General features: G+C 46.7%; 1 protein-coding gene across 4 annotated transcripts in view; it reads left to right on the forward strand.

The window, feature by feature from the left end:
* Positions 1–12,677, forward strand: part of KIAA0232 (KIAA0232 ortholog) — an 81,835-nt gene that overhangs the window by 47,613 nt on the left and 21,545 nt on the right. For 3 of the 4 annotated variants that reach the window (XM_032855443.1, XM_032855438.1, XM_032855440.1), the window contains 2 exons: positions 2,472–2,609; positions 10,022–10,072. In XM_032855443.1, coding sequence (XP_032711334.1) covers positions 2,472–2,609; positions 10,022–10,072 — 189 coding nt within the window. The remainder of the gene's footprint in view (positions 1–2,471; positions 2,610–10,021; positions 10,073–12,677) is intronic. The other variant, XM_032855447.1, reaches the window with a different exon arrangement.

Genomic DNA, 12,677 nt, shown 5'->3' on the forward strand with positions numbered 1-12,677 from the left:
CAGGGAGCCCGATGTGGGGCTTGCTCCCAGGACTTCGGGATCATGACCTGAGCCGAAGGCAGACCCTTCATGACTGAGCCACCCAGGTGCCCCAACAACTTTTTTTTTTTTTTAAAGATTTATTTATTTGACAGACATAGATCACAAGTAGGCAGAGAGTCAGGCAGAGAGAGGAAGGGAAGCAGGCTCCCCGCTGTGCAGAGAGCCCGATGCGGGGCTCGATCCCAGGACCCTGGGATCATGACCTGAGCCGAAGGCAGCGGCTTTAACCCACTGAGCCACCCAGGCGCCCCCCCCCCAACAACTTTTGACTATTAAACAGTATGACCTAATTATAAGAAAAATCAGAAAATAATATTAGTGTGCTTCTCCTGCTCACTGAGAGAGAAGCTCCTCAGTGACCTCTTAGGTCATTTCTCTTGATACCTTCTAGTGCACGGTAACGTGTGCACACACGCACATTCACACAAAATGAGGTTGTACTGCTGTGTAGACTGTTTCTCCTAGTATATTGCAGATCGTTTTCTTTGTCAGTGCACTGCGTAGTCTCCTTAATGGCTGTCGTACATATCTTATCGCCTGGATAAACTATAACTTATTTAACCAAGTCTTCCTTATTTGGCATTTAGGTTTCTGGCTGTTTGCCTTGGTTGACAGCATTGTGATCAGTACCACAGCAGCTAAGCCTGTGCGCACAGAGCTGATTATTTTGTTAGGATAAATTCTCAGAAATAGAACTATTAGATTGAAAGTACACACCTGTGTTTAAGATGTTTGAGATGTTTTGTCAGACTGCCTCCAGAAAGAGCACCTGACCACGTGAACTGAATTTTGAAAGCCCCTTCTGTGTAATAAAACTTCGTTAGGACTTTGAATGTGTGTTACCTCTGCTGAGCTGTAATACAGCTTCAGTACAGAAACATGTTGATAATCTCAAGAAGGAGAAAGAGCCAGGCTCAATAGCTCACACAAAAACGAGTCCTGTGTTCATCATTACAGAAATAGCTTTTCTACTTCCTTTGTTTTATATAGTATGAACAGTAGAATTACTACGTTTCTTTCTGCGTTTGGAAGCTTCGGGTCTGTGTTGTTACGGGTCTGTCTGCTGCTCCTCTTAGAGGACAAACCTGATCACCAGAAGATATCACTGATAAGGAATGTCAGGTTTCAGGTGTTGTCCAGCCAGACCCGTCAGATAAATAGAAATACACTGATAGTACTTACTTGGCCATTAAACACATTTTCCCTTGGAAAACTGGAGTTGACACCACTCAGCCAGAAAATATGTTTTTCAGGTTCATGAGATCTGCAGACATGCCCAAGAAATTAAGGAAAGTATGCTAATGATGAGGGGTATAGAGGGAGGGACTGTTCTCACACTCTTATCTGGTGGCATTAAAGTAATTTTTATGTATTGAATCAAAGTAAAAATTGGGTTACACAGTTGATGGTATATGATTTGATTTTTAAAATCTTTTTATTATGTTTTTCCATCTTTATCTCCTCTTGTACATATATTCGTAGCCATGTCCTGAGGGCCTGCTGTAGGCCACGTCATCTTCTAAGTAATTTTTAAAATTTTGCCATTGTCTTTCTGGTCCTTTTTTTTTTTCTTATTGTCTGTCCACTGGTTTTAATCATAATTTATCTAATGGAAGGCTTTTTATTTACTTATTTTTAAATTGGGTGAGACAAAGTAGCAAAGCAATTAAAAATATTACTTTAAAGTCCCAGCTTAGGGAAATAGCTGTAAACTTACATCTTAAAATACTCTATAGCCAAAGAATTTGTGGTAATGTTGAGGTGATGCTTATGGTTTAGTCAGTTAAGTCAAATACAATATTCTATAACTAGCATGAATTCAAGTCTGTGATTTTTAAAGCATACAGAAAAGGCCAAATGAAGCAGACCAAATAATTCAAGTTCTCACTGGGTGGTAGTCTCATGGATGATTTTGCTTTCTTCCCACTTTCCAAATTTTCTTCAGATTTTGATTATGGGCCTGTGTAACCAAGGGAAAAATAAACTTATAATGCCAACATAAAATATTTTATATCTGTTGTTTTTTAGACAATTGAACCATTTAACTGTTAAATGTTAAAATCTTGTAGTTATATATACTCATTATCAAAGAGTGGGAAGTACAGAAGACATTTAATTGTGTATTCAGTCTGGAGTTTATTTACACTGTACTTGATTTACAAACAAATGTCTGCGTTTATTACCACTTCATTTCAGTGGGTCATATTCCTTAAGATCGTAGATAAATCATAATATAATGCAAATCTGGGTAATAGGTACCAAACGAATGATTATTCCAAAGCGCTCAGACTGACTGTGTCTGTGGTCTCTGAACTTACTAGCGATGAGTGCACTTGGGAGGGAATGTGTTTGAGCATGTGGGAAGGAACAGTGTTTGAAACTTGCTTCTTAGTTCACTGTTCATTGAGCTCTGTCTAATCTTATTTTAGGAGAATGACATCTTCCTGGGCTGGGAAAGAGGAGCTTACAAGAAATGGGGAAAGAGTAAGAAAAAGTGCTCAGACCTGACTCTAGAAGAAATGAAAAAACAGGCTGCTGTCCAGTGTCTTCGCTCTGCTTCTGACGAAGTAGGTTCACATTTTATTTCTAATGCTTAAGAGAAGAAAAAAGAGACTGGGGTGGGGGGAGGGTGTTTTTTTAAAAGTACACAATTACAACATCTTGACCAAAGAAACTTAGAAAAATAAACTACTCGTTATCTTAATGCTGTAATGTGAACAGTATCACTCTTTCCTCTAGGACATTTTAATGCATAAATGAAGTTGCATTAAAATAGATTCATTTAAAGTACTGTTACAATTAGAGTATACACCAAATTCTATATCCTTTTTTACCATTAAACATGTTCCATCTTTTTACTACATTATCTTTATTCTTTGTAGTGGCTGAGTTCTGGTTCATCAAATAATATTCCAACAGCAATATAATACACTCTTTATTAGTGGATATTTACTTAGCTTGCTTTTTTTTTTTTTTTAAGTAATTTCTGTGCTCCGTCTCATGACTCCTGAGATCCGAGTCGCATGCTCTCCTGACTGAGCCAGCCACTCTTTATTTTCTGTTATATTCTCCTGAACATTTTCATATGTGGCTTTTTCCATATTCTAGATTATTTCTTTTGGATCCATTCCTAGAAGTGGGATAGTAGTTTAGTATTTTGAGGACACTACATTTGCTTATGATTCATAATTTTTTGTTGGTTTTTACAAAATATTACAAGATTTTTTTTCACGTAAGTTCTGTGCCCAGCATGGAGCTTGAACTCATGACCCTGAGATCAAGAGTCACATGCTGTACTGACTGAGCCAGCCAGGCACCCCATATAAGATTATTTTATTATATCAGTCTTCTAATACTTCATATAAAATATTTGTCATGTCCTTTAACATCCTGAAAAAACATGGTTTTAGATATGATCACCCATTTAATTAATACTATGCAATTCTTTTCTTTTTCTTTATTTATTTGAGAGAGTGAGCAAGAGAGCACAAGCAGGGGGTAGTGGCAGAGGGAGGGGGAGAAGCAGACTCCCCGCTGAGCAGGGAGCCCAGTGCAGGGCTCAATTCCAGGACCCTGGGGTCATAACCTGAATTGAAGGCAGATGCTTAACTCACTGAGCCACCCAGGGGCCCCAGTACTATGCAATTTTTAATACTCACTATAAGAAATACTCTCTGAGATCCTACTACTTAGAAAATTATTTTATTTTGCTTTTAGCAGTTATTTGAGATGGTATGGTTTAAGTACCTTTTATAAAGCAGAGTTGAAGTGAAAAGATACTGTCCTCTAGAAACTTTTTAATTTAAATGGGTGATTATATTCTAAAACCATTTTCTTTCAGGATGCTAAGGGATGTGACAAAATGTTTTATGTAATATTAGAAGATAAAACAGTTACAGGAGTTGCCTCATGGCTGATGTTGAGATAACCAGGTTTGCTGCATTTGGGTGATCTGTGGAGGGGTCTTCTGTGTGGCCACCGCACAGCACGCACGGCTCCCCAGGCTTGTTCAGGGCGCCTCCGCTCTGTGTTCTCCCCCCGCCCAGCACTATCTTTGAGACCCGAGCCCTGGCACTGTCTTGTTCTGCTTGTGCACGCCTCGTGTCCGCCACTGCCATTGTTCACTTCTGTCTTCCCTTTATGACTTTGTGCTTTGGGGACTGACACCATGAGCTCCCTGGGCACTGGTCTCCTGGTCACCCAGGCTCCCGGCAGGTGGTTTTTTTAAGGAGAGTTTAGTTTAGGTAAATTCTTTGAGTAAAATCAAAGCTGCTGAGTCATGCTTAAGAGGAAAATATGAGTTAGGAGTTTCAGTCTGGGAGAGGATCTTATTTCTGCTTTGGACCAAAGTTCCTGAGAAATGACTCTTGCCTTCGACTCATGGTGAAGGGAAGCGGAGTAGAAATCCAGGGTGCGGGGCGCCTGAGTGGCTCAGTGGGTTAAGCCTCTGCCTTTGGCTCAGGTCATGATCTCAGGGTCCTGGGATTGAGCCCCACATGGGGCTCTCTTCTCTGCTCAGCAGGGAGCCTGCTTCCTCCTTTGTCTCTGCCTGCCTCTCCGCCTACTTGTGATCTGTCAAATAAATAAATAAAATATTTTTTAAAAAAAGAAAAAGAAAACCAGGGTGCCTAACGTGAACCGTGAAAGAGTGAGGAGTACAGGTGCCTTCTCCTAGCCTAAAACAAGACTCCCCTGCCTCATGGAGTACAGTACTCCGCTGATGAGTACGGGTGCCTTCTCCTAGCCTAACACAAGACTCCCTTGCCTTGTGGCACTCACATCTGGTTCATCCTCGCTGAGCGTGGTGTGTGCTGGAAAGGATTTGGTGTGAAGCAGGAACAGTGCAGGCAGAGGAAAGTGGTTCTTTCCTTTGTTGCTTTGGAAAAAATGCTTTCCTTTGCTGGGAAGTCAAAGGGGGTATTTTTGTTTTCAAGCCCAGTGAAGTCGTCCGATTTGTTCTTCTCATTTTATAAAAAATTGTTGCATTTCTTTTTCCTAATGATGGCTTTTAATCTTACCAAATGAAAATGAGCCAGGTAAGTGAATGTGCAAGGCATGTATCAGGAGCTGCGGTCATGCTTGGAAATGGAGGAAGAGGAAGTAGGACATTCTGGAGCCCCACGGCCTTTCTCGGAGTGCCTGCTGCTGTGTGTGCATCAGCACAGAGTCCTTCAGCCAGCGCTCCAGCTGGCTCAGCATGACTCAGGGAGTCCATGGAAAGAACTGGAAAAAAATCCCTCTTTCCTTATGGCCTGTAACTATAGAAAGAGATCACTGTTGGTGTTCATAAACTGTAGGCTCTGTGTCCCTAGGCTTTTCTTTCTAGAATCTGTCTGGCAGCTTCAGTGAAAAGTAAAGGTACAAAGAGGTCCTAGCTAGGAAATTAGAATGCAGAAGTTTTGTTTTCTGTTTTGGCCACAGTGAATGTTCACATATGGGTATGGTGTTCATTCCCTAAATACCGAGGATGGTGACATCCGTGGTGCTGGGCTTTGCTTTCCCACCCAGTCACTGCCAGCTGACCAGAATCCAAAAGTCTACAATCCAGTTAAAATGTTCCTGACATAACTACATGACAGCAACATAAATGAGGCTGTTGTATTAGGTGGGTAGGTAGGGGTGCTGGTACGTGTTCTGCATGGGTTCTTTTCTCCTGATGTCCGTGTGTGTGTGCATGTGTGACTGTGCCAGGGACTGGGCTAGTTGTTTCTGTAAAAGCGTCCACAGCCTCAGACTTCCCTGGGTCGTTTCAGGAGGATGGTGGACTTCCCTGACTCCACTTTATATACTTGGGAAGTGACGCTGTGTCTCCTCCCGCTCTCTCCCTGTAGCAGGTTGTGCCCCCACATCACAGCACATCTCTTTGACCTGCTCAGCCCAATATTTTGTCTAAGAGATGTCACCGAAACAGTAGGAAATTCCGCTATGTCAAATTTCATGTTAGACATTGAATAAAGTTTCGCAACCCCCGCGAAGACTCTGGGCAGTTGGTATCAAGACACACACATACAGACACACACCCCCGAGGAGTTTGTGACCCTTGTGGGCTTTGCTGTTGGTGAGGCCCGACCCAAGCTGCCCTTGTGGATGGCCTTCATTTGCACCCACGAGTGACCCCACTTCCCCAGGCACCTGTCTGCTCCAGCATGTTTGCTTTCGCTCTGCTTGGGTTGTGCCAGGCATGGCCCCCATGCCCTGCAGGTGGCTAGTTTCATCAAGGGATGCTCTCCTGAGTGGTTTCTGTCATCCGAGGACGGGGCGTGTGCCTGATGTCCCCTATATCCAGACCTTGTCTTGTCCTGTTTTAGTGTTGGAGTTTGCCGACTTGTATTTTGGAATCCTCAAGTTTCCTTGGTTCTGTTTTCTCAGTCCCCAGAATTGGAGCTTTTTATATTGTTTGGGGGTTTTTTTTGTTTGTTTTTGTTTTTGTTTTTCATTTTAATTTTAATGAGTGATATTTCTGCTTATTCTAATGGGGCTACTGAAAGCTGCTCCGCAGCTGGTGTGTCGTTGCCCAGTTTGGGCGTTCGTGGAAGGCGAGGCACCGCACCGGACCCCTGTCTGGGGAGTGAGTTAGGCTCAAGGTGATAACTTGGTGAAGTTTGGGAAGTAGAGCTGCTGATCAGCCTGGGCAGTCGCCTGGCCTGAGGCTGTCACGGAGCCTCACAGGGGCTTGTGGCCATGGCTCATGTGCCCGCAGTGCCTGCAGCCCCCCAGCAAAAGCTCGTTGCGCAGCCTCGTATCTGAGTTGGTGGTGTTTCCGTGCTGTCTAGGGCCACATGTACCAAAGCTGTTTTCCCTGGTGGTCTACTGTGGAAGTCAGCTTTGACAGTATATATTGATTGTGTCTTTGCATGCTGACTTTTGACCGTAACTCATTCTGGATGATAATAGCATCAAAACAGTGATAAGTAACACTTAGGGGGGTTCTGAACATTGCAAGCGGTGAGGCTGTGCTGAGTCTGTAGGCCAGACCCCCGAGAAGCTGGTCAGTGGTCTCTAAAGCTGAGTGCGCTCCCGGTGGCTGTGCTGTCACAACTGGCCCCGGCCCCGCCCACGCGGCCTCTGCCTTACCCCGGGTTCCGTGGAGGGGAGGCATTCAAGGATACCTGTAGGCCTTTGGGAGGATTTTGGCTTTTCTTCTGGGAAGTGGTGAAGTGTTGGTGAGTCTGGAGCAGAGGCTAGTGTAACCTGACGTCTCTGCTGCTAGGACCCTGTGGACTGCTGCACTGACAGGGGGCCGACTCTGAGAAAGTGGCCGTCTGGAAGGGAGAGGACCACAAGAATTAGTGGGATTCTAAATGTATTTTGAAGGTAGAGCTGACAGGACTCGATTTGGGGTGGAGAAAAGGGAGGCATTGGGGAGGATAGCTATGGTGTTCGGTCTGAGCCACTGCAAGAATACAGTTTTCAGGGATGCCTGGCTGGGAGGTTCAGTCGCTTGAGCATCTGACTCTTGATTTCAGGTCAGGCCATGATCTCAGGGTTGGGACATCAAGCCCTTCATGGGACTCTGCGCTCAGCAGGGAGTCTGCTGGGGCTCCTCTCCCTCTGCCACTCCCCCTGCTCACGTGCTCACTCTCTCAGATCTTTTTATTTTAAAGATTTTATGTATTTGCCAGAGAGCACACAAGCAGGGAGAGCGTCAGAGGGAGAGGGAGAGGCAGTCTCCCTGCTGAGCAGGGAGCCTGACCGCTGGCCTTGATCCCAGGACCCCGAGTTTATGATCTGAGCTGGAGGTAGGTGCTTCACCATCTGAGCCACCCAGGTGCCCCTCAAATAAATCTTCAAAAAAAAAAAAATGCGATTTTCATTTCTGAGGACAGGAAATTAGGGAAAAGACACAAATCTGTGGGTGGAGGTATGAATAGAGCTTTGAACGTGAGCTTGGTGGGAAGAAGGCCACGTGGAGACTGGGAAAGGACAGTTGGGTGTGAGGGGGTTGCCGCTGCTGCTGCATGGTTTGGAGGGAGGTGGAGTAACAGACCGATGGCTTGTCTGTGTGTCTCGCCCAGACCCGGAGAGCTCATGTCTCTAGGGCCAAGGAGGAAGCTGAGTGAGTAGGACAGTAGAGAGCATGAGGCCTGCCAGGCACAGGCTTGTCTCCACAGTCACTGGTTGTGACTGTGGCAGGTGCGGGCCTGACAGGGCTAGGTCTTCTGATCTCTCTTTGGAAAAGGTAGGAAATTGTGTTTTTTACAAGAGAGTCCTGAATATCAAATGTCGAGAAGTGAGGGTATGGGAAAGGGAAGAAATGGGAACTGCTATAAATCTGTGGCAGGGTAGGGGGCGGGAGGGCCAGCAGGCGACCTGTGAGGGTGGTGGCGTGAGTCGTGAATCCGACTGGGTGCTTGAGGGGGCTCTTGCCCCCCCCCCGCCCCCAGCCACAGATGAGGCAGAGTGGAGTTACCTTTTTTGAAGCCTTTGTGAATCACCTTATTTGATCGTTACTTGTAACAGACGCTGCCATCCTCTACTTCTTAGGACAAATTGTAAGTGCTTTTTGTCCATCTTTCTATGAAGATGTGGGTCTTGTCCTCCCTGGCATGTGGTAGGCATTTGGTAGTACCCAGTGGGTATTTCTCTGCTCCCCTCTACCGTATTCTGGAGAGCAGGTGTAACGAGCTGGAAGCAGCCCCGGGGTGGCTTCTTGTAGCTCTTCCGGTGGTCAAGGATGGGAGTCGCGGCCCTTGTGCAGGTGCCTTGGCAGAAACAACTTTTTGTTTGGGTTTTTGTTTTTTGGTTTTTTTCCCCTAAATCTTTGAATGGCTGTAGGCCAAGATGTCTGTTCTGTCTGCATAGCGCGTGCCCCATCCTCCACTTCCTACTGCATCACAGCTAGCCATGGCACGTGTTTCTGTTCCTTCCCTGGCCACTGAGGCATGAGCCTGGGAACCCTGGTATCGATTCTCTGTTGTCTCACTTGGTACCCTTTTGTTTACTGGCTTAACGTTAACTTAGTTCTGCATTTTAAAAAGGCAATTTAAAATGGAAGTGATTCTTTACAGTTTATCATCATCAGTAGGTTTCCTGCCACTCATCTTACAATTCTGCTTTAGAAATTCCAAGTCTGAGGGGTGCCTGGGTGGCTCAGTCAGTTAAGCGTCCAACTCTTGTTTTCAGCTCAGGTTGTGATCTCAGGGCTGTGAGACTGAGGCCTTCATGGGGCTGGCTCTGCTCTGGGCATGGAACCTGTTTAAGATTCTCCCTCTCAAAAAAAAAAAAAAAGATTCTCCCTCTCCCCACCCCCCCAACCCCCTAGCTTGTGAGTGCACTCTCTCACTGTCTCTCTAAAATAAGGGGGGGGGGTGGCCACCTGGGTGGCTCAGTGGGTTAAGCCTCTGCCTTCGGCTCAGGTCGTGATCCCAGCATCTTGGGATTGAGCCCCATACTGGGCTCCCTGCTCTGCGGGAAGCCTGCTTCTCCCTCTCCCATTCCCTCTCTCGCTATGTCTCTCTCTGTCTAATAAGTAAATAATATCTTTAAAAAAATAAAAAATAAAAATCTGAGATCTGAAAAATTATAAACGAGTTCTGTCCATGTGCAGGGTATGGGTATTTGGAAGTGTGTACCTTGGTTATTGGTGCCTGACCAAGTACTCCAAAGCTTAATGACTTACACTGATAGCTGTTTTCACTTCCTCACAGCAGTGTGGGTCAGCTAGGGCTCAGCTGGGAGGTTCTGTTGCTGGTCTTGTGTGGGGTCTTATGCTCTTGAAATCATATGGCAGCTGGGACTGGAAGATCCAAGATTGCTCTCCTCACTTGTCTCGTGTTTCTGCGGGGATCACTAGCTGTGACCTCTGTGTGGCTAGTACAGGCCTCTGTACAGGCAGGTGGAACCCAGGAGGTAGCATTTCAGGAGCCCATGCATCACACCTGCTGGTGTCTCACTGTGGGCAGAACCTCTGGTGGGCGGGGTGCCAGGAGATGTGGCTCATTGGGGTCCCCAAAGTGCTAGGCTTTCCCAGTCCTGATAGGTACTTTCTGGAGTGATGGAACCAGGCAGGACACCAGGCACCCAAGATGAGATGAAATACCTTAATGGAAATTGCAGAGTAAAAGTCAACAAATTGACGGGTGAATGAATCCTGTCCCTTTCTTCTGTCCAGCTGCCGTGGTGCTGCAGGTCAGCGGTGCTGTGAAGAAGAGACATTCAGGGGACAAAATAATGTCTTCAGTTCTAAACATGTAACAGAAATGAAGACGCTCAGTTGAAGGGTTGGCAGGAAGAGAGGAGGGACACCCCCCAGTAAGTAGCACAGGAGCACTGTGGGAGTGGTGGGCAGGAGAGAAGTTGGGGCTGGTGTAGGAAATGGAGTAACAGCCTACAGGACGTACATCAGCCCTGGTGTCATCATTTTCCCGGTGCGGAAAGCCACGGTCACGTGGTGAGCCCTGGGATGACATGCAGACCAGGTCTTTTTGACTCATGCGGTCCTGCGTGTGAATGGAACACTTGTGTGTCCTTTTGGTTAGTGACCCCAGGGTTGGGGTGGGAGTGCATGCCCAGCAGTTAGGGAGTATCCGGTTCAAATGATCTCTCCATAGAAGATGAAGCTTTGAGATGGAGAGATAGCGATAGAAAGCTTTGAATGTGGAGAGGAGAGATAATGGACTGAGTGTGATTGCCTTTGTTTTCCTCATTTTGAGAAGGATGTGCAGTGTGGAGAGGATGGAGAAGGATTGAGCATGTTGTGGGAAGAGAGCACATAAAAGAATTCCTCAGAAGCAGTAGGACAGTAGCTGCTGCATTCGACTGTGGCTTGGACTCCAGGGGCGTGGCTGTGTCTGCTGCTCTACCTATGGGCTTGGCGAGGGAATGTGGCCGTGCCGGGGCCCTGGATTCTGGCAGAATCCAGGGAACTTGGGGTGACCTGGGTCAGGTTAATTATCTTTCTTACTCCTCCAACGTCCAACTCAAAGCAGAGCAAAATATAAAGGCATTTTAGAAGCAGTGAATCCAATCCATCAATGAGATTTTGGAAAATGGAAAGCATACACAAAGTCTAGAAATGGCACCAACATTGATGCCTGACAGGCACGTCCTCCTAATTCGCCCTCGCGGGCCTCGAGGGGAAGGTGTAGTGTCCTCGGCTTCCCAGGTAGAACGGCACCCACCCTGCCACCCAGTGGGTACGAGGCAGGGTGGGAATTCAGACCCGGCCCCTGGGACCCCAGGGCCAAATACATGCTACTCAGCCATCTTGTCTGAGTGGCAGGCACTGTTCCTGTGTCCGCTCTGGGAGGACAGGGCCCTGTCTCTCCCGGGGTCACGCCTGGACCCGTGCTCATGACCGTCTGCTGACCAAGCCAGTGCTAACCCCGTGGGTGCCTGTGCACGCAGCACGAGCCAGTCTTCGTGTGTGCTCCCCTGGGTCCGGATTTGGAGGACAGTTGCTTGCGGCTTGGCATGCTCTTGTTTTTGGGGGGGGGGGGGGGGGGGTGCGGCATTTTTACGTGTTCGTTTGACGCTGGGCAGTGACCGTTAGGTGATACTGCTTGAAAAAGCAGTTCATGAATTCAGTGCTAGAACGGTAACAGTGTTTTCACCTGCAGCATGTTGTTCCTTACAGGTGTCGCTGTTGCTTTATTCCCTTTTTTCTTTTAAGATTTTATTTATTTATTTATTTATTTATTTATTTATTTGGGAGAGAGAAAGGAGCAGAAGGAGAGGGACAAGCAAACGCGGGGCTCAATCTCACGATCCTGAGACACGACCCGAGCCAAAACCAAGAGTCAGTTGCTTAACTGACTGAGCAACCCAGATGCCCCTGATTTACTTTATTTCTTAAGATCCGGTAGGCTCGGGGCGCCTGGGTGGCTCAGTGGGTTAAGCCTCTGCCTGTGACTCAGGTCATGATCTCAGGGTCCTGGGATCGAGTCCCACATCGGGCTGTCTGCTCAGCAGGGAGCCTGTTTCCCACCCCCCCGCCCCCCGCCTGCCTCTCTGCCTACTTGTGCGCGCTTGCTCTCTCTCTCTATCAAATAAATAAAACTTTAAAAAAATTAAAAAGATCCGGTAGACTCTCTGTATTCTTGATTGTCTTCAGGATATGCTGTACTATGGAAATATTAAAATATCTAATGATTTATATCATAATTGGGAAAGTAAATGGCATTTCTCATTCACAGCACCAGATTAACGCAGCAGAATGCCTGCTGGGAGATGACCGGGTACAGTGCTACTTTGGGTACCCCTTTTTGTGTCTCAGTTCACAGTTATAGCCCCGCGGTCAAATGATTATGTGTAATCTAAGTAGGCTGCTGCAGGAGTCCAGGAAGAAAGGCGGAAGCCCTGGTGGGGAGAGCTGGCCTTTCTGTGCAGAGTTAAGAAGTAAGCTCACTGTATTTTTTGCCCTTCATATACAAGAGCAAATAGATCTACTTCCACACTGCATTACGGCCCAGAAACAGCTCAGCTGGAGAGATGTGTGGATGCAATTTCCCAGACAAAGCATGAAACATAGTATCTCATCCCTTGGTTCTCATGATTTTCCCCAGACACTGTGGAACAGCTGGCAGGCACCGCAGGGCCCCAAACAGGGCTGAGCAGGCGATCCCTGGAGGCTCTGCCTTCCTCGCCAGAGCCTGGCGCCAGGTTTAGAAACACGGTGACATAGGCTTGCTGTACTC

Source organism: Lontra canadensis, unplaced genomic scaffold, assembly GCF_010015895.1.
Source record: "Lontra canadensis isolate GAN:19392208 unplaced genomic scaffold, GSC_riverotter_1.0 scaffold1, whole genome shotgun sequence".
In the NCBI taxonomy this organism is placed as follows: domain Eukaryota; kingdom Metazoa; phylum Chordata; class Mammalia; order Carnivora; family Mustelidae; genus Lontra; species Lontra canadensis.